Here is a 19,915-nt window from a genome sequence, read left to right as displayed (position 1 = left end):
CTGATAAACTGCTAATTTATGTAAACTAAAATTCAGCAGAATCAGTCAAGTAAATTTGGAGCTTTAATGTTCATAGACTTAAAAACGATTTATGCACACACTTCTTTTGGTAATTTAAAATAACAATTAATGATTTTATTCGGAAAAATAGCCAAAAAGAATTTGAAATAAATATAAATCTTTAAGTACACTAATATTCATATACTTATGTATTTATTATGAATGATAAGAGCAGAAACATTCAATGTTTTTTTTATATATAAACTTTTTTAAACAGGACTGGAAAAAATATTATCGGATAGTAACTAATTTCGTGTCTTTAATTGACTATTAAGATTATGGAAACCCAATAATTTTCAGGTAGAAGTTACTTAAATTTAAAAAATGGTATTAGAAAATTCAACAAACTGCTCAATGATTTGAGTGTATAGAAATCTGTGTTATTGGATTTTTCCTGGTACTCAAATTATTAAAACTCAATTCACTTTCTGTGACGGCCTAATCATCATTTGGGCGAATGTTAGGGATATTGTATAGTTCCATTCGCTCCAAGATCCCCACGCAATGCCATTATGGTTTGAAGAAATACCATCTTTGTCATACTTTCCATTCAAACGACTGCAAATGGAAAATTAATTAATTATCTGTATATTTCAAAAACCTATAATAATTTAATTTTCAAATTTCTCATCCTTTGCAAGCAATATTTCATCCTTTGCCTTAAGTTAGTGTTGGAATTCTGCAGTATTTTCATTCAGTAATTTATCCTTAACATTTAGTTGATTCTCCTGATCTTGAAACTGCACTTCATATCGTTCCACCCTTTTCTCCAAATTAATGATCTTTTTTCTCAGTTCTTCATTGTCCTCCACTTTTGTAAGATAATTTATCATGGGCTTAACAATCCGGAAGCAATTTATTTCCCACTGATAACTCTCCTAGAATGAGTATTTGATGTGGTCCTCTATAATAATTCGAATCGCTCATACTCACCTCACTTTGAAGACCACTTGCACTCAAAGTGGCAGTTGAACATTGAAAAAGTATATAGAGTATAACGGAGGTAAACAAAATTTTCATCTTTTAGTTTTTCTATTGACTATTCAAATTGAATTAAGATTAACTAATTCAATTCGAAAGGCTTTTATAGCCCATTTCAATCATCTAATAAAGCCATGTATTTGTCAGAAATATTACTCATGTGGGTGAAGGGCCACTTCACGCTCAGCCTAACCTTGAGCAAGTGTTATCAATTTTTCTCAGAAATTTGTGAATTAAATATAAAATTGTATATACTTACATTAAATTTGTATATACATACATACGTATCGGGGTAATGGTATGACTAGGGCAGCAAAGTGGTATAAATAGTGTCCCATACATTTTACTGATTTTCTATTATTTTGGGGTATTTCGGCTTGAATCCGTCTTATGTCACTAATAAATTTTCCTATTACCCACTAGAAATACAAGAAAAAAATCAACTTTTTCGTCGAATGAAACATTTGTTGAATTTGAACAAAACTTTGTTCAATTTCATCGTGTTATACCCTTCTCAGAGTATTCCCACCCTCTTGTTTTCACACCGTGTTCCTACTGTCAGCTATGCCCTGCTGTAAATAGGGAAATTTACACCTAACTTGAAACGGAATATATAGGCACGATTACAAAACGTAAACGTATAACGTATTGTTGTTATAAATAGTTTTTTCCTTATCTATGGTGCCTTCACATATGTATATAAACAAATTCATAGCTACATTGCTAATCAATGAAATTTCTCTGGAAACTTATTCACCGATTAGTCTAATTTTTCATCTAATCATTTCATTATAATTCTTTCTGCTCTTCTTTTTCGAAAAAAAATATAGAAACCATAGACCAATCAACATATTTACATCCATTTACCTTTAATCAATAATGAAATTAAAACGCTTTTTAAGAGCAATTATTAATCGTTTTAATTTCAAAAATGACAGATGTGTCGACTACAATCACTACAGACAGGGCTTAATACCGATAATTATCGGTATGATAAATAGGGGGCGATAAAAATACTTAACAAGTGCAGCTCCTTTTTATCATCCCGATTAATATCGGTCAAATATTATAATGACTGAGTTATGAAATATTGTCCGAATAACTTGGTAGTATTAAATTACAGATTTTGTTGCTTTTTAACAGTTATGACTAAATTTGAAAATGGAATAAAATAAAGAACAACAAATATCGAGCTTTTTGCACCACTGTAGAATCAATTTTATATGTAATTGAAGTCAATTTTTCACATTTCCCTTAATTTCCGTATTTCTAATTAGGTAAAAATTCAAAGCTTTCAGGGCTAAACATTTATTCAAAAATTTTCGTATTTAAAAACTTGAACGTGAATGAGTATATCAATATAATTAAATAGATATACATATGTGTAGTTAGTTTTTACAAAACAGTTTTTTGATTCAAATATTTTAATTTATTATTTTAATTAAAGTGTTGGCCGTATCATCATTTGAGAAACTGTCAATGATATTTCATAGTTCCAGTTTGCAAAGCTACCCCAGTAAATTCCATAATGACCAGAATCGAAACCATCTTTATGATATATACCATTTAAATCGCTGCAAATGGAAAAAAGAAATTATCTTCATATTAGATAAATATTATTTTCTGGGATTTACCTAAAGCCGCATCGATCCAGAAACCACCAACCGCCTCGACCACCATCAGCGCAATTATATGTGTGTACTTTATGATCGCGATCCCGAGTTGAAAACATATAGCCAACATGCTTATCCAATGAATCGCCAGAATTTCCCGTATATTTTCCTATTGATATTAGTTTATAGTTTTCCTTAGCGCTAGCCACATGAAAATTGTCATAGCGAGCATATTTGTTTGTTCCATTGACATCTTGTAGTTGGATATATAATTCATGAGGTCGAGACTGAGTGAGCAAATGCAGCTTATCGAGCCCAATAAAGAAGTCTCCTCTTACGTCACCAAAACCATTCTTATAGTCATCCCAATCGCGATCAAAACTCACATTTCCATCGATACGTCTTTGTATCACAATCCAGTCCGAAGAAGGCGAAACGAAAGACACTTCGAAAGGGGGTAAATTTTGAATTTTCTTCTGCTGAATGCCATCGTAATAAAGGCCCGAGACGGTGCGATTCTGCTGCTGCTCCTTGTACTGTTTTAACTGTTGAATCTCCTCTTTTATAGCCAACGAATGTTTATTTATTTCGACAATTAGATTCTTAATTTGTTCATCGCTTGCCTTGATAGCGTCATCCTTGTCTTTTACTTGGATTTCCCGCTCATTGAGTTTCGTTTTAAAATTTTCCACCTGCTTTTCCAAGTCATTGATTTTTTCCTTCATTTCATCATGAGCATCAGTTTGTTCTTTTATTATGGTGAAATGATTAATCATGGGTCTTACGATTCTTAAACAATAACTATCGCACTGATCTTTGCTCCAGACGAGATCACTCTGCAAAATAGATTAAATAATTGAAAGTTATATATTAAAATCACATCGTTTGTACTCACTGCATTTTGAGCTTGAATATCCAAAGAATCGACTGATACTTTCTGAAGAAGTATGTAAAATAGAAGAAATGTCACACTGGTTTTCATTTTCAATTTTGCTCTTCAACTGCCTTAAGTAAAATAAAAGCAAACAATTCCAATTCCTTTAGATTATTATAGTCTGAACAGAGCTTTTTACATGGGGTGGACTCACGATACCGTCGGGGCTCCTTATTTAGTTTTTGAATTTGAATCCCTTTGGTTTAGTATTCTGCCAATAACTTAATTTTAGCATAGAAACAAAGAGTCAAAACTGTTTAAATCTCTTTAGTTATATGTCAATTATTCTAGATAGAAGTGAAAAATAAAATACACTAAGAATGCATACACAGACAGTATACTTAATGCAGACTTACATATATTCAAGGAGATTTTGTTTCATTGAAAATGTCTGACCATGACAATTTGCCCAACTGACCATAACTGCCCAAATTAAATTAACATTTCTTAATTAAGAAGATATTTTCGCCTTGCAATGGTTTCAAATTCAATTACATGGTGTCACTGTATGTTTCATGTCTTAAATTTATTATGATGTAGTGTTGATTTAATATAACATAAAATTGCATTTAAATTTGGAGTGAAATATGCATTTCTTATTTCATATGCATAACAGCTTTTCTGATGATTGCGTTACGATTAAATTCAATTTATTTCTCTAGAACAAAAATCCCAAGTGTGCGAGGCATAAAAAGAAATCACACAGTTCTACTTTAAAATGGGTATATTCGTATATGTATATGTATGTACAACAATTTGAGTTTCCTATTAATTCTAGTGTTTGCTTTATGATACATTGAATAAGTTTAATTTTTAAAGGCGATTTGAAATCTGCAAGAAACTTTTTATTCGATTTATGCCATTAAAGATCATCAAACCTACATACATATGTAAATATATTTATTTTAGTTCAATTAGAAAACAACATGAGACTGTTTCTGAAAAAATAGAACTGATAAACTGCTAATTTATGTAAACTAAAATTCAGCAGAATCAGTCAAGTAAATTTGGAGCTTTAATGTTCATAGACTTAAAAACGATTTATGCACACACTTCTTTTGGTAATTTAAAATAACAATTAATGATTTTATTCGGAAAAATAGCCAAAAAGAATTTGAAATAAATATAAATCTTTAAGTACACTAATATTCATATACTTATGTATTTATTATGAATGATAAGAGCAGAAACATTCAATGTTTTTTTTATATATAAACTTTTTTAAACAGGACTGGAAAAAATATTATCGGATAGTAACTAATTTCGTGTCTTTAATTGACTATTAAGATTATGGAAACCCAATAATTTTCAGGTAGAAGTTACTTAAATTTAAAAAATGGTATTAGAAAATTCAACAAACTGCTCAATGATTTGAGTGTATAGAAATCTGTGTTATTGGATTTTTCCTGGTACTCAAATTATTAAAACTCAATTCACTTTCTGTGACGGCCTAATCATCATTTGGGCGAATGTTAGGGATATTGTATAGTTCCATTCGCTCCAAGATCCCCACGCAATGCCATTATGGTTTGAAGAAATACCATCTTTGTCATACTTTCCATTCAAACGACTGCAAATGGAAAATTAATTAATTATCTGTATATTTCAAAAACCTATATTAATTTACCTGTAAGCACAGTCTTCATACCACCATCCACCAGCTTCCTCGGCAGCACAATTACTGTCAGTACATACGTCATTATCCTTGTCTTTGGTTGTAAACATATGGCCAACATGATCTGTAAGTGAATCGCCAGCTGTTCCTGTATATTTTCCAATCGATTGAAGCATATAGTTGTCCTTCTCACCAGCTACGATTAAATTATCATAGCGAGCATATTTAGTGTTTCCAGTAACATCTCTCAATTGGATATACAACTCATGGGGCTGCGATAGAGTTAACAGATGCAGTTTCTCAAGTCCAATAAAAAAGTTTCCTTGCATGTCACCGAATCCATTCTTGTAGTCAATCCAATCCCGATTAAAACTAACTTCTCCATCAATGCGTCTTTGAATCACTGTCCAACCGGATAATGGAGAAACATAAGGCACTTCAAACGATGCTTGACCTGCAATTTGCAACCGTCGGATTCCATCGACAGAGAACGGGAAGATCTCCTCTTGCTGCTTGCATTTTTTCAGTTCCAAATCTTTATCTTCAATAATCACCGTGTACTTAGTTACTTGTGCACTTAAGCTCATAATTTGTTCTTCCTTGGCGTCGAGTAAAGTCTTTTGGGCTTCAAATTTCTCCTCCTTTGCAAGCAATATGTCATCCTTTGCCTTAAGTTGTTGTTGGAATTCTGCACTTTTTTCATTAAGTAATGTATCCTTAGTTTTTAGTTGATTCTCCTGATCTTTAAACTGCACTTCATATCGTTCCACCCTTTTCTCCAGATTAATGATCTTTTTTCTCAGTTCTTCATTGTCCTCCACTTTTGTAAGATAATTTATCATGGGCTTAACAATCCGGAAGCAATTCATTTCCCACTGATAACTCTCCTAGAATGAGTGTTTGATGTGGTCCTCTATAATAATTCGAATCGCTCATACTCACCTCATTTTGAAGCCCGATTGCAATCAAAGTGGCAGTTGACCATTGAAAAAGTATATAGAGTATAACGGAGGTAAAAAGAATTTTCATCTTTTAGTTTTTCTATTGACTATTTAAATTGAATTAAAATTAACTAATTCAATTCGAAAGGCTTTTATAGCTCATTTCAATCATCTAATAAAGACATTTATTTGTCAGAAATATTACTCATGTGGGTGAAGGGCGACTTCACGCTCGGCCTAACCTTGAGCAAGTGTTATCAATTTTTCTCAGAAATTTGTGAATTTAATATAAAATTGTATATACTTACATTAAATTACAAAGAGCCTCAATACATACGTATCGGTGTAATGGTATGACACTATGGCACTATTTAAGTGGTATAAATAGTGTCCCATACATTTTCACTGATTTGCTATTATTTTCGGGTATTTCGGCTTGAATCCGTCTTATGCCACTAATAAATTTTTTCGTCGAATGAGACATTTGTTGAATTTGGATAAAACTTAGTTCAATTTCATCGTGTTATACCCTTCTCAAAGTTCTCCCACCCTTTTGTTTTCACACCGTGTTCCTACTGTCAGCTATACCCTGCTGTAAATAGGGAAATTTACACCTAACTTTAAACGGAATATATAGGCACGATTACAAAATTAACGTATTGTTGTTATAAATAGTTTTTTTCGTTATCTCTGGTGCCTTTACGAATACAAATTCATAATCAATGAAATTTCTCTGGAAACTTATTCACCGATTATTCTAATTTTTCATCTTATCGTTTCGTTCTAATTCTTTCTGGTCTTCTTTTGCCAAAAAAAAATATAGAAACCATAGACGAAACAACATATTTACATCCATTTACCTTTAGTCACCAATGAAATTAAAACGCTTTTTAAGAGCAATTATTAATCATTTCAATTTTAAATATGCCCATGCTGCATGCTGCGATTGGCACGCATACCCATACAGTTTACGTAGCGTTGCGTCTGTGTGTGTATGCGTGTGCTCAGCTGCTCTGTGGATTTTAAGTAGTAGAGCCGATTTATATTGACTGTAACTTGTGTTAAATTTATCCGATCTGATTGAAATTTCGGGATCTGATGTTTTATATCTAAAACTATCATATTAATAATTTCAAAAAGATGCTCTAATTTCTTCTTTTTCTTATATAACTATATGATATAGTGGTTCGATTCTGACAATACAGTTCTTCTGACAGTTCAATTCTGACAACAAGAATATATATACTTTGTGGGGTCAGAAATATCTCCTTCTGTGCGTTACAAACATCTGACTAATTTTATAATACCTTCTGGAAGGGTATAAAAATGACAGATGTGTCGACTACAATCACTACGAAAAGGGCTGAATACCGATAATTATCGGTGCGATAAAAAACTTAACAAGTGCACCCCCTTTTTATCATCCCGATTAATATCGGTCAAATATTATAATGACTGAGTTATGAAATATTGTTTGAATAACTTGGTAGTATTAAATTACAGATTTTGTTGCTTTTTAACAGTTATGGCTAAATTTGAAAATGGAATAAAATAAAGAACAGTTTTCGAGTTTTTTGTACCACTGTAGAATCAATTTTATATGTAATTAAAGTCAATTTTTCACATTTTCCATAAATTCTATATTTCTAATTAGGTAAAAATTCGAAGCTTACAGGACTAAGCATTTATTCAAGAATTCTCGTATTTAAAAACTTGAATGTGTGAATGATTATATCACTATAAATTAAATAGATATACATATGTATATGTAGTCAGTTTTTACAAAACAGTTTTTTTTGATTTAAATATTTTAATATATTATTTTAATTGTAGTGTTGGCCGTATCATCATTTGAGAAACTGTCAATGATATTTCATAGTTCCATTTTGCAAAACTGCCCCAGGAAATTCCACAATGATCAGAAGCGATACCATCTTCATGATATATACCATTTAAATGGCTGCAAGTGGAAAAAAGAAATTATCTTCATATCAGATAAATATTATTTTCAGGGATTTACCTAAAGCCGCATCCATCCAGAAACCACCAACCGCCTCGACCACCATCAGCGCAATTACGGGTGTGTACTTTATGATCGCGATCCCGAGTTGAAAACATATAGCCAACATGCTTATCCAATGAATCGCCAGCATTTCCCGTATATTTTCCTATTGATATTAGTTTATAGTTTTCCTTATCGCTGGCCACATTGAAATTGTCATAGCGAGCATATTTGTTGATTCCATTGACATCTTGTAGTTGGATATATAATTCATGAGGTCGAGACTGAGTGAGCAAATGCAGCTTATCGAGCCCAATAAAGAAGTTTCCTCTTACGTCACCAAAACCATTTTTATAGTCATCCCAATCACGATCAAAACTCACATTTCCATCGATACGTCTTTGTATCACAATCCAGTCCGAAGAAGGCGAAACGAAAGACACTTCGAAAGGGGGTAAATTTTGAATTTTCTTCTGATGAATGCCATCGTAATAGAGGCCCGAGACGGTGCGATTCTCCTGCTGCTCCTTGTACTGTTTTAACTGTTGAATCTCCTCTTTTATAGCCATCGAATGTTTATTTATTTGGACAATTAGATTCTTAATTTGTTCATCCCTTGCCTTGATAACGTCATCCTTGTCTTTTACTTGGATTTCCCGCTCATTGAGTTTCGTTTTAAAATTTTCCACCTGCTTTTCCAAGTCATTGATTTTTCCCTTCATTTCATCATGAGCATCAATTTGTTCTTTTACTATGGTGAAATGATTAATCATGGGTCTCACGATTCTTAAACAATAACTATCGCACTGATCTTTGCTCCAGACGAGATCATTCTGCAAAATAGATTTAATAATTTAAAGTTAATTATATATTAAAATCACATCGTTTGTATTCACTACATTTTGAGCTTGAATATCCAAAGAATCGACTGTTACTTTCTGAAGAAGTATGTAAAATAGAAGAAAAGTCACACTGGTTTTCATTTTCAATTTTCCTCTTCGACTGCCTAAAGTAAAATAAAAGCAAAATATTCCAATTCCTTTAGATTATTATAGTCTGAGCAGAGCTTTTTACATGGGGTGGACTCACGATATCGTCGGGTCTCCCTTTTACTGAACTGCCCTTTTACAAATGTTTTTTCGTAGTTCATTTTGATAATGATTTCAACAAAGTTAAAGCGATAGGGGAAAATTTTTGTAACCACTATAAACCATATAAGTCCCTCCCTGTAAAAAAATTACAAAGAGAATTGAATTGAATTATGCATATTTTGCATATTGTATTATGTAAATGCTGACAGTAAATATGAAACATGATTGTGAATTACGAAGGTCATTTAAAATCACATACCCTTCAGTTTAATTCGATTTTTCTATATATTAGTTCTTGAATGGAGAATCCATAAAGATGTTAAGACAACAAAAATTTTGATCAGAAAATTTTTTAAAACTTTATTATTATCTATCTATAAATATATGTATAATGAATATATGTTTATCTCGTTTCCTGCATTTAATCAATCCACCAGTTCCCTATTAATTAAAAGAACTTATGATATGTGTAAATATAAATTCTGAAGCTCGAGAAAAATGAAACATGCCTGTAAGGAAAAGACAAGGCCTGTCTTTACTATCCTGTTCTTCTCGAAGAAATTTAAAAGAATTATTAAAAAACGACTCTCAATTATTTGAAAATAATAGCCATAGGTCAGTTTATGTATAAAATTATATGTAGGAGAAGCTAAAGGAATGCATTCGAATCGAAATTCGAGACAGAACTAAACTAAAATAAATAGAGAAACAAGTAATACGGTTATTTATTTGTTCAATGCTCATTGAGTAGTCATTTCTGATAAGAATAGTAATAAGCCGACAGTCTTTAAACAAAGCATTCAAATGAAATGACTTATCTTGCTATATTAAAGAATTTTAATATTAATCCCTCTGGTTTAGTATTCTACCAATAACTAAATTTTTGCATAGAAACATAGAATCAAATCTGTTTAACTTCTTATGTATAAGGCATTGAATAATAACATGTCAATTATTCTAGATAGAAGTGAAAAATAAAATACACTAAGAATGCATACATAGACAGTATACTTAATGCAGACTTACATATATTCAAGGAGATTTTGTTTCATTGAAAATGTCTGACCATGACAATTTATCAGATAAGCTCTCCAATATTAAATTAACTGCCCAAGCAGATACTCTTTGAATGACTAATCATCTCGTTCTTAATTAAGAAGATATTTTCGCCTTGCAATGGTTTCAAATTCAATTACATGGTGTCACTGTATGTTTCATGTCTTAAATTTATTATGATGTAGTGTTGATTTAATATAACATAAAATTACATTAAAATTTTGAAGTGAAATATGCAATTCTTATTTCACATGCATAACAGCTTTTCTGATGATTGCGTTACGATTAAATTAAATGTATTTCTCTAGAACAAAAATTCCAAGTGTGTGAGGCTTAAAAAGAGTTCACACAGTTCTACTTTAAATTGGGTACATGCAGATATGTATTTACAACAATTTGAGTTCCTAACTAATACTAGTGATTAAACGATACATTAAATAAGTTTAAAAAAGGCGATGAAATCTGCAAGACACTTTTTTTACGATTTATGCCAATAAACATCATCGAACCTACATACATATATTTATTTATTTTCTTCAATTATTGTCATTTTTAAAACAACTTGAGACTGTAAACTTATACTTTTTTACACGGATCGTTTGGATGGATATGGTGATAAATTAATTTCTAGCCTTATTGAAGTAATGTATAATTAGATGTAATTATGTAAAAATATTTGGTGTAACTGCAAAGTTCCAGTCGCTATCATTTTTCGTCTCGTATTTCTTGGCCTTAAAAAAGATAAAAATTGGCGAATCAAAAGGAAGGATCTACAATAGATTGTAAAGCTAGTTCATGTTATACTTAAAAATTATTAATTACTTTTCAAAAAGTATAAAGGGGGAACCCCAGATGAAACTGACATTAAAAAGGCGTCCCAGACATTCTCGATTTTTATCTCTTGGCATCTTCTTAAGATGGATAAAACTGCTTATATCTCAAAAGGCAAATGTCTATATAACTAGTTTCGCGCTGAGTCCAAATATTCTGCAAAATTTATTTATAATATCTCGTCTGATATACAAAAATATTTGGCAATTATAATACATATAAAAAAGTGTTTAATGTCTAACAAAAAGCTGGTATACGAATATTTTGCAAATTCTTTATTGATATAAATTTATGTACATCTGTTTTTCTTTTTTTTTTTTTGGTTTAGTAATTTTTAAAGCCCATTTTGTGCACTTAAAAAATTGAAAAGGATTTAATTTTAGATTGAATTTTAGATTTTGAAATGATAAGTACAGTTTTTAAAAACTTTATTTGGAATTCTTTAAAAAACGTAGCTTAAAATTCTTTGTCAGTGGAAAATATTTATTTTAAAAGGCGGAACAAAGTCGATTGTGAAATACAATTGCATTACTGCAAATTATTTGGTAATTGGCTTCATTTACCTAATAGTTATTCAAGTTTTCTATAAATATTCTTCCATAGTTTGGCTCAGGTAATTCAAGATGAAATTCTTTTCCGGATTAGTCGCTATCATTGTTAGTCTCTTGGTTTTGGGACAATCTTCAGCTATCATCTTAACCCAAACTAGGGTTCCGCCGGCTTCAGAATAATACAAATCTATGGTTTTTGTATTAAATTAATTCTATTTCAAAACAATTTAGACGAGTTTATCTCAAGTTGTATGCATTTTAAATCCAAAAGTAACTAAATATGGCACGGAGGCCGTTTTTAAGACGCGTTTATGTCGTGTCTTATATTGTATTAACTATGTAAATGAGCTACATCGATTAATTTATAAAGGATGCAGTTAATTTTTGCCTTAGTTGTTTTCATAGTTCAAATCCCAATTCCAGAACGGAAACAATAAAAATATATTCGAATATCATTGAACATTCTTTCCAAATAGCATTGCTTAAACTAAATAAATACATTTTCTGGGATTTGACGGATCAAAAAGGGGAGTACAAAAAAGATTAAATTTAAAATTTACAAAATTTAGCTTTGTTTTTGTTATTTTTTCATAAATTAAAAGGCAATTTAGGCATGCGTGGGAATTTCGAGAAATCTGTTTAAAATGTCTCCAAATTCTGGCCACAAAACAACTGAGAATCTATATAAATATAAGTATGATTTTTCTGACTATATTGGCTATATAATCTCTGATCTGATAGTAGTAGAAAGCTCGATCAGTTCGTCGAGAGCTCAGCTTATCTGCTTAGAACTTAGCTTTTGTGGTATTTATCAGAACTTTAAGGAGCTTTTTTTTCTGGTTAAGAACTTAACACTAACTTTGTACTTATTTGTTTGACCTTTTGTTGACTTAAGAAAAGTTATTTCTGTAATCAATTCGTTGGCCAAGAAGAACTCTTTATAAACAGAACAGGGAAATAATCGACTGTTTTTCTGTTGAGACTACGAACTTTTTTTTTTTTGTAGCACGTTGTCTGTGCAGCTTTTTCAAGAACCACATCGTCTTGAAATATTGAAAAAGTGTTGATTTTTACTTGACACGACTTGAAATATTGGAATAATAAACTATCGATTTTTATTTCGTAATTTAGTATTGTAGCTTTTTCTTAGGGCATCTGAGCATTCGTTGAGAACGCATTCGAAAACACTTTTACTTACTACACATCACCCACAAAGCACTCCACGGAATGCATTTGCGAGTACTCAAAAACTCAGAGCTCAGAGCATTCCCAAAAGATGTCACTGTCTGTGTGTTTGTCTGTCGGTCTGTCTGAAGTCTATGGTGGCTCTTTGTCTGGCTTTCGTTCGCATGTCTGGCCGAGAAAATGTAACGATGCTGCCAGCCATACCCCATTCCTGTTTCATATGTAGGTGTAGATGTAGGTGTTTCCATTTATCTGTATCATAAACATCAACTGGCAGCGGGAAGAGGATGGGGAAACGCCATCATCCAGGACAATAAAAGCTTCGCACGCACTGTGTACTATGAATGCGCAACAGTTTCGTACGTACAATGAGGAAAGTCAAGAGTCGTCGGAATGGTTGACAGACGCACCTTATGGCAAAAGAGTTGTGTAATCTATCCATGGCAAGCTTCCGTTTTTGCATTTCATAAGCTTAACGCATCGTTGTGCCAAGCACAAAATTGAGTTTCTGTTTTGTTGTTCTTGCCCAGCTGATTGAATGCAAATTCATACACACACACACATAATCACACGCACATAAACACACACTTTATTGCTTTTGACACATCCATCAATATAATATATCCATTGTCACATGCATTTTGTGGCCTTCACTGTAGCCAATTAAAACTTTCTCTCTCGCCCCACATCTGGCATTCCCTTGGGCAATTTAATTATGAAAATTATTCAGCAAAATTCCATTTTCAATTGTCAGCTAAAGAAAATTCTCTGTACATGCAAATAGGTATAAAAGATTTGAAGCACCTCTAGGAAATAAAACACCTTTGCCATCATGTAATATGAAAAGGCAATCTGATGTGGCCATGGACTTCGGTTAGGCAATGCCTTGGGCCGTTTAATGAAATGACTTTCTGTAGAGGTGAAGACAAATAATTTTAGGATAAGGATGGCAGGGGCTCAACATCAATCAAGACGAATTATAAATGTTTGCAAATTGTGTGTCCAAGGAAAATCCTCGAATTGGAAAACTTAAAGGAAAAATAAAGTTCGTCCTCAACAACCTCCCTCGAAAAGAAACGTCATTGATTTGAGATCAAACAATCGTAAACCGATTTGAAAACACTCGCACTATTTATTTTATTAACAATATATGACACAATTTTCGAAATTGTTACAGATTGTTTCAAGACCTAGGACATTCGAAAACTGAACTAAAGCAAAGACAAGTTTGGAAAAGCTCCTTTTTTGAGCAATTTAGTTAAATACGTAATCCGTAGGTGTGTCTAAGCTGGGGAAATGAGGCAAATTTGCTCCCAAAAGTATGCAAAAAGTAGTCCAAGAATTCAATTTTCCAAACATACATAGTAAAAAATTTTTGAAAAAGCAAAAATCCCCAAAGCAAACATTGCCTGAACACAATTTTAAAGTAACAAGTCATACAAAAAGTTAAAGACTGTTGGAAATAATAATAACTTTCAGCCTATTGCATACTTTAAGGGTTAAATTTGCTCCACTTCACAGTCCGTCCGTCAGTTCGTTTATGCCTAATCTTAACTGGAATTTTAGAGTATCTGGTCAAGTTTTGTGCCTTTGATGACGTTTAAAATTATATAGGCCATATAGGTAAAACTAAATGAAATACTTTTTACTTTTGGATTAGAGTCTGCCAATTTAGCAGTTTAGTTTCAAATGAAATGTATTTTTTTCTTATCACCTTTAATCTTCAATTTTAGATGTTTTTTTTTAATTAAAACAATAAAAGAAAATATTAATATAGAAATTTTATTGAGGCCAACAAATTTTCAATGCAAAATTTCAAAATTTCCACAACAACAATGGGTCGAGATTTTACATTTTTGTTTCCCGGGCCTGCTTAGGCGAACTCATGCCTTCCGCCGGCCAAAGTCCAAATGGGTGTTGGCCTAAAACACCCACTCACTCGCATCTGGCTTAGGAGAAATGTGTGTGCATGCTTTGGGGCAGATCCTGAAGGCGGCAAAAATAGGAAGTTAGATAGACAAACAGCAGCAATGACTACCACAAAATGAAATTTATGCATAGGAAGGGATACACTGTTTAGATGGAGACAGTAGAGTCAGGGCCTAATAGGATTGTGGTTGTAATTTTTGGGACACGACACTTTTTGCAATCTTGAAATATGTATCACTTGCCAAAATGCACTTTTCTCTCTCCCTCTCCCTCTCTCTCTCTCCCTCTCTGTTTCGCTCTTTCTATAACTATGCCTTTGTCTATCATTCGGTGATGATGGTAAGGAAGTCCAGCTAGGACTAAGGCACTTAAATATAACGATCTGAGAATTTGTAACCGAAAACAGCATTTCCGTACTTTTATTTTGATTTTCAAACTAATTTGTTCAAATGATATAACAAAAATTTAGTCTAAATGGCTTATTTTAAACCATTTTTTTTTTTAATGATACTCTAAAGCTTCATTAACATCATATAGTAAATGAAACTCTCTTAGCATGATACTTTAATTTAAAAAGAGATTAAAAAACAAAAAAACAAGACATACCTATCGCATCTCAAAAATAGTTAATTTTAGGTGACAGTTTTGAAAATCTTCCATTTGTTTCTAACATCTGTGACCTAAACAATATGGACTCATAAATATTTTTGTAATATCAAGATTAGTAAGAGAAACAACAAGAGATAAGATATTATCTTAGATATATTTCATTTTATACCATAATATCTTTTCGTAAATGGAGTGTCAGTTATAAGAATTTCACTGTATTACCGTATGTTTTTTTTACTGCATTTTTCTTCAGAATGTGTGTAAACATAAAAAAGTCGTCTCTGTTACAATATTGTTAAAATACAATATTGTTACAATTATATAAAATAAATGTTTAACTAAACATCATCCAAAGTAATTATTGAAAACTATACCTACAGAGATCTTTATACTAAGCTTTTGACATTAAGCTTAAAGAGATTAAGTATTTTTTGAAATGAAGATTAGAAAAAGCCAAGGAAAATGTTAAAAAAAAATTTATATCACTGGAAGGTTGAATTATTAATAATTTTGTTCTTTTGTGCAGTTTGCAGTCTCCACTCCAAGTAAAATAGGTAAATTAGTAAAACAAAATGTAACATTGCCTAATTTTAACCGATTTTCGAAATATCTCTGTTTAGTGATTTGAAATTCAAAATTGAACATTTTTAATTAAAATTTTAGTCTCAAGTTATCTTTTTAAACAACACCAATAAAGAATATTTCTTATCAAGATCTAATTTAGTCAGTTCTTTGAGTATTAAATTTTATAAATTACAATCTCAAAAACCAACATGAGAATACTCGCAAAAAATAGAGATACTTATCATTTTGGCAAATGAAAAAAATGTATTTCGATTAGATCTTATTACTAACTTTTTAAAATCAATTAAAACGCTTAGCTTAAAATGAATTTATATTGAAAATTATTATAAAGTAAATCGTGAAGAAAATATTTATCTAATTTAAAATTAAATTAAATTTAACGTCCATTCAGCTCACTGTGCAGCTTTAGAGTTGCCACCCATAATAATTTATCACAGTGGCGCCATCTGGTCAAAGAACTCCCTATGGTCACACTTTATCCAGTTATAGGGGGACAGGCACAAAAAATACGGGGATATAGGAAGATATTCAATTGTCGCGAAATGCCCTACATGCACTTTCAACAATTTTCGCGAATTTTTTTCAGTGCTAAAATCGAGCATCAAATACTGTACGGCATGTAAAGTTGTGGGATTCGAATACTGGGAATTTCCCCTTCTTTAATTTCCCTTCTTTTCAATTTACGGCGAGAGGGCACGAATTTACGGCGAGAGGGCAAAAATTTACGGCGAGATGGCACGAATTTACGGCGAATTTACACACGGCGAGAGGGCAAAAACGACGCTAGAAAATAGGCGGAAAAACTCAAAAGAAAAAACAAAAAAAAGAAGTCAAAAGAAGAAACAAAAAAAAAAGAAGACGCTTGCTTGCCAAAGAATTTTCACGAAAGAGAAGAGCAAAAATTAAAAAAAGTAATAAATATTTACTAAATAAATCCAAAATGCCACGAACAAAAGTGTCAAAGAACTCAAAACGGAATCGTGAGGTGTCCAATCTCGAGGAAAAAATCAACAATTTCGAAAGGAAAGTGGACGTCGTCTTCAACGATATGGACGAACTGGAAATGCAATTCATTAGCACTCTGGACACTCGGATCAAATCGCTAACACTGTGCATGCAGGTCGATATAAGGGAAATGAAAATGCCCGATTTTATAGACGTGATCGTGGATCTTGTGAGATTTTCAGACTTTAAGGCCAGCGACCACACTCAGATGATTGCCTCGATGTCCGTCAGCCAGAACACAACCGATGGACACAGTTTGGGTGTGGGCATGGGCGGCACTGTGGTGTCTGGCAATCGCAACGATGAAGGTTAGTAACGATCACACACAAATACACTCAAATATACATACACATGTACATGTATACAGACACATACATATATTCTACTTTGCTTTGGTGTGCGGTTTACGGTAACTAACGCTATAATTTTCCCCCCTAAATCACCACATTCCCCCTCTCACTGCACCATCCTTCACATCCACCATCCTTATGTTTTGATCCCTGGCTCGCTTGGTGACTGTATCTAGGCTACCTTACAGAGGACAGCAGTTTGGGGGGACTCAGCTCGGCCAGCACTCTGTCGGCATTCGGAGGAGCCAGTTCCATGCTGAAATCGGCCAAAGCCTTAAGAACACCAGGACCCTTACATTCGGCCCGGGCACGTCGTGCTCGTCGCAGTCGCTCTGCCTGCGGCGATATGAGCGCCTTGCATTCGGCCAGACCACCAGCAGTAGTTCCATCATCCTCGGCGTCCAGTCGCGTGTCCCGCAACAAAATGCGTACACCCATGGCCACCAGACCAAAGGCATTCAGTGCTGATCGCAACACACCCATGGGCAAGAAAATGTCCCGCAACTCATCGCCCTCCACACCGCCAGTGGCCTTCCTGCGCTATCCCAAGCCCGGCGAGATGGCCCTCTCCAAATTTGGCAGTCCCATGGTGGTTCAAGCGTAAGTACAAAATTAAACTCAACTACATTTTAATTAGAGATTAGATAGACATACATAGATAGGAATATGAATGGAATTCCTGAGTTCAAGAAGCATTATGTAATATCGTACAATCCGGTAATAACGAATCCCCTAATAGCGTCCGCCCGGTTGAAATTCCATGACTTAGTCCCAATACAAACTTATTAAAAAGGTCCACTGCTTAGTACGTATCTGCTTATAGCGACTACATTTTTGAAAATTCAACCGGATTTTGCGATTTGCGGAAGAAAATTCAGCAAAATAATTTATAAATATATTCATTTAGCAGCATTCACTCATTCTCAAGTGATATTAAAAAATAATAATGACATTGCTATATTGGTTTGGGTAAGAGCTCTAACAAAGAATTGGAAGAATATGTTGAAAACAATGTAACAGTGGTTGAAAACGCGGGGAGACCTCAACACAGAAGGATGAGGAAAATTAATTATTAGAAATGTAAATAGCAAAGCATTAAAAAATTGTTTTGTAAAAATTGTATAACATAAAAGTCTGTGAAAAATCAGAGAATTTTTTACAACAAACATTTGAAAATGGGTCAGGAATTGATAGTTTGGATTATTTTGACAATCTATGGCAATCTATTATCACAAGTTGGCCCTTATCCGGTAATAACGCAGTCCTAGATAGATGAGTTGTCTAATTGGCCCAGACATTTAGGCAACTAAGCAACAAGGATCCGGTTTCGAAACCCAGGAAACTGTATAGATGTCTTTTAAGCGAGTCCTTGTTAAATATGGTTAGGTTGATAGTGTACTCCTACGTCTCCTGTAAAATTTTACCCAATTAGTGGCAAATAAGGTAGTCAAACATCTGGGAAAAGTATTATAAGAAAGTTACCAACAAATGTCTTGTCAAACTGGAAGATTGTAGCAGTGCGAAATGCTAGACATAATCTGCTTATCTATAGAACCAGGAGGAAGTTGCGGTTCCAGCTAAGGATTCCGAATAGGTTTCAACTAAAATTTCGATTCTAAAACCTTTTACCTTTAGTCAGTGCTTCACATTTTTATGATTTAGTTTTCATGTTTTTTTTTTTTTATTAACCTTTAATAGATTGAATACAATATTTAATTTTAACATTTGATTCGGTAGCCATTGTTGAAATATTTTATAATATACATCTATGTATATTACGACTGTTTTTTTTTTTTTTTGAAGTTCTAATTCCCACCAAGAATTTGAAATATTGTATATAAAATGCTAGATGATAAAGCAATTCTACCGTATTTAGTTACTGAGGTAATTTAAAGACATGATTCCGTGATTCAAACATGTGTTTCGAGATGTAACTCAAGCCGATTCCGTTTTTTAGCTTAAGAAACCGACAATACATATTTAAAAAAAAAATTCCGAGATCCTTTGTTCCTTGGCTAAAAGATAGCTTCATAATTTACAACTCATAAATGTCATTTTTATATAGATTTCTGGCAACTTTGATTAAGAAATTATACTGGTATATATTTATACCAAATAAATATTACACATTTTCGAGATTCTAATGCATCTTTATATCATTTCCTTTATTTCTAGCATGCCCGATAAATTCGCCAATGTCAATATACCCATTCGCAATGGTGTTTTAAGTCTGAGACCAAAGAGGCTTGCCGCCGATGAAGTCGAAACGGATCTGCTGCAAGCTCTTGACGAGGATACATTAAATCAAATTAAAACATTGCATGCCAATTTGCAAGTGATTGTCAATACGGCCAACAAGGCGGGTTTAAAGTAACCCGCCAGTCATAATAAATTCAATATACACTTACCTTATATCGTACATATACCACATATATATCATATATAATCATCTATTTTTAATATGTATGTCTCGTTCGTTAGTTTAAGTTTTCATAACCTTCAATTGTTTAAGATTTCAACTGAATAAAACAAAAATTATGTTCATCCAAGAGGCAAGAGATATTTGTCATAAAACAA

At 32.7% G+C, this 19,915-nt stretch overlaps 4 protein-coding genes across 5 annotated transcripts; 1 reads left to right on the top strand and 3 right to left on the bottom strand.

Moving 5' to 3' along the window:
- Positions 1–2,591: 2,591 nt before the first annotated feature.
- Positions 2,592–3,379, bottom strand: LOC111518543 (fibrinogen-like protein 1). Its single transcript, XM_047010437.1, has 2 exons — positions 2,993–3,379; positions 2,592–2,615 (listed from the first exon to the last, which is right to left on the bottom strand). Exons 1-2 carry the CDS (start codon positions 3,377–3,379, stop codon positions 2,592–2,594), a joined length of 411 nt encoding a protein of 136 aa, XP_046866393.1.
- Positions 3,380–4,819: 1,440 nt separating this feature from the next.
- LOC111518602 (microfibril-associated glycoprotein 4-like) lies at positions 4,820–6,246 on the bottom strand. The gene is made up of 3 exons (XM_023175914.2): positions 6,146–6,246; positions 5,216–6,090; positions 4,820–5,158 (listed from the first exon to the last, which is right to left on the bottom strand). Exons 1-3 carry the CDS (start codon positions 6,230–6,232, stop codon positions 5,017–5,019), a joined length of 1,104 nt encoding a protein of 367 aa, XP_023031682.2. The 5' UTR covers positions 6,233–6,246; the 3' UTR covers positions 4,820–5,016.
- A 1,607-nt stretch (positions 6,247–7,853) lies between these two features.
- LOC111518609 (angiopoietin-related protein 2-like) lies at positions 7,854–9,105 on the bottom strand. The gene is made up of 3 exons (XM_023175937.2): positions 9,046–9,105; positions 8,165–8,979; positions 7,854–8,104 (listed from the first exon to the last, which is right to left on the bottom strand). The coding sequence occupies exons 2-3, from the start codon at positions 8,917–8,919 to the stop codon at positions 7,963–7,965; spliced, it is 897 nt and encodes a 298-aa protein (XP_023031705.1). The 5' UTR covers positions 8,920–8,979; positions 9,046–9,105; the 3' UTR covers positions 7,854–7,962.
- Positions 9,106–16,758: 7,653 nt separating this feature from the next.
- On the top strand, positions 16,759–19,887 carry LOC6642824 (borealin). Of its 2 annotated transcripts, none has more exons than XM_002064668.4 (3): positions 16,759–17,296; positions 17,515–17,938; positions 19,514–19,887. In XM_002064668.4, exons 1-3 carry the CDS (start codon positions 16,924–16,926, stop codon positions 19,710–19,712), a joined length of 996 nt encoding a protein of 331 aa, XP_002064704.1. In that variant the 5' UTR covers positions 16,759–16,923; the 3' UTR covers positions 19,713–19,887. The 2 variants fall into 2 exon arrangements, with proteins under 2 accessions (XP_002064704.1, XP_023031638.1); XM_023175870.2 differs by having other exon boundaries at positions 16,808–17,296; positions 17,527–17,938.
- Positions 19,888–19,915: the final 28 nt, after the last annotated feature.

The sequence above is a fragment of the Drosophila willistoni genome (genome assembly GCF_018902025.1).
Source record: "Drosophila willistoni isolate 14030-0811.24 chromosome 2R unlocalized genomic scaffold, UCI_dwil_1.1 Seg167, whole genome shotgun sequence".
Lineage (NCBI taxonomy): Eukaryota > Metazoa > Arthropoda > Insecta > Diptera > Drosophilidae > Drosophila > Drosophila willistoni.
Note: the sequence above shows the minus strand (reverse complement) of the source record. Positions and strands in the feature narration are given on the sequence as shown.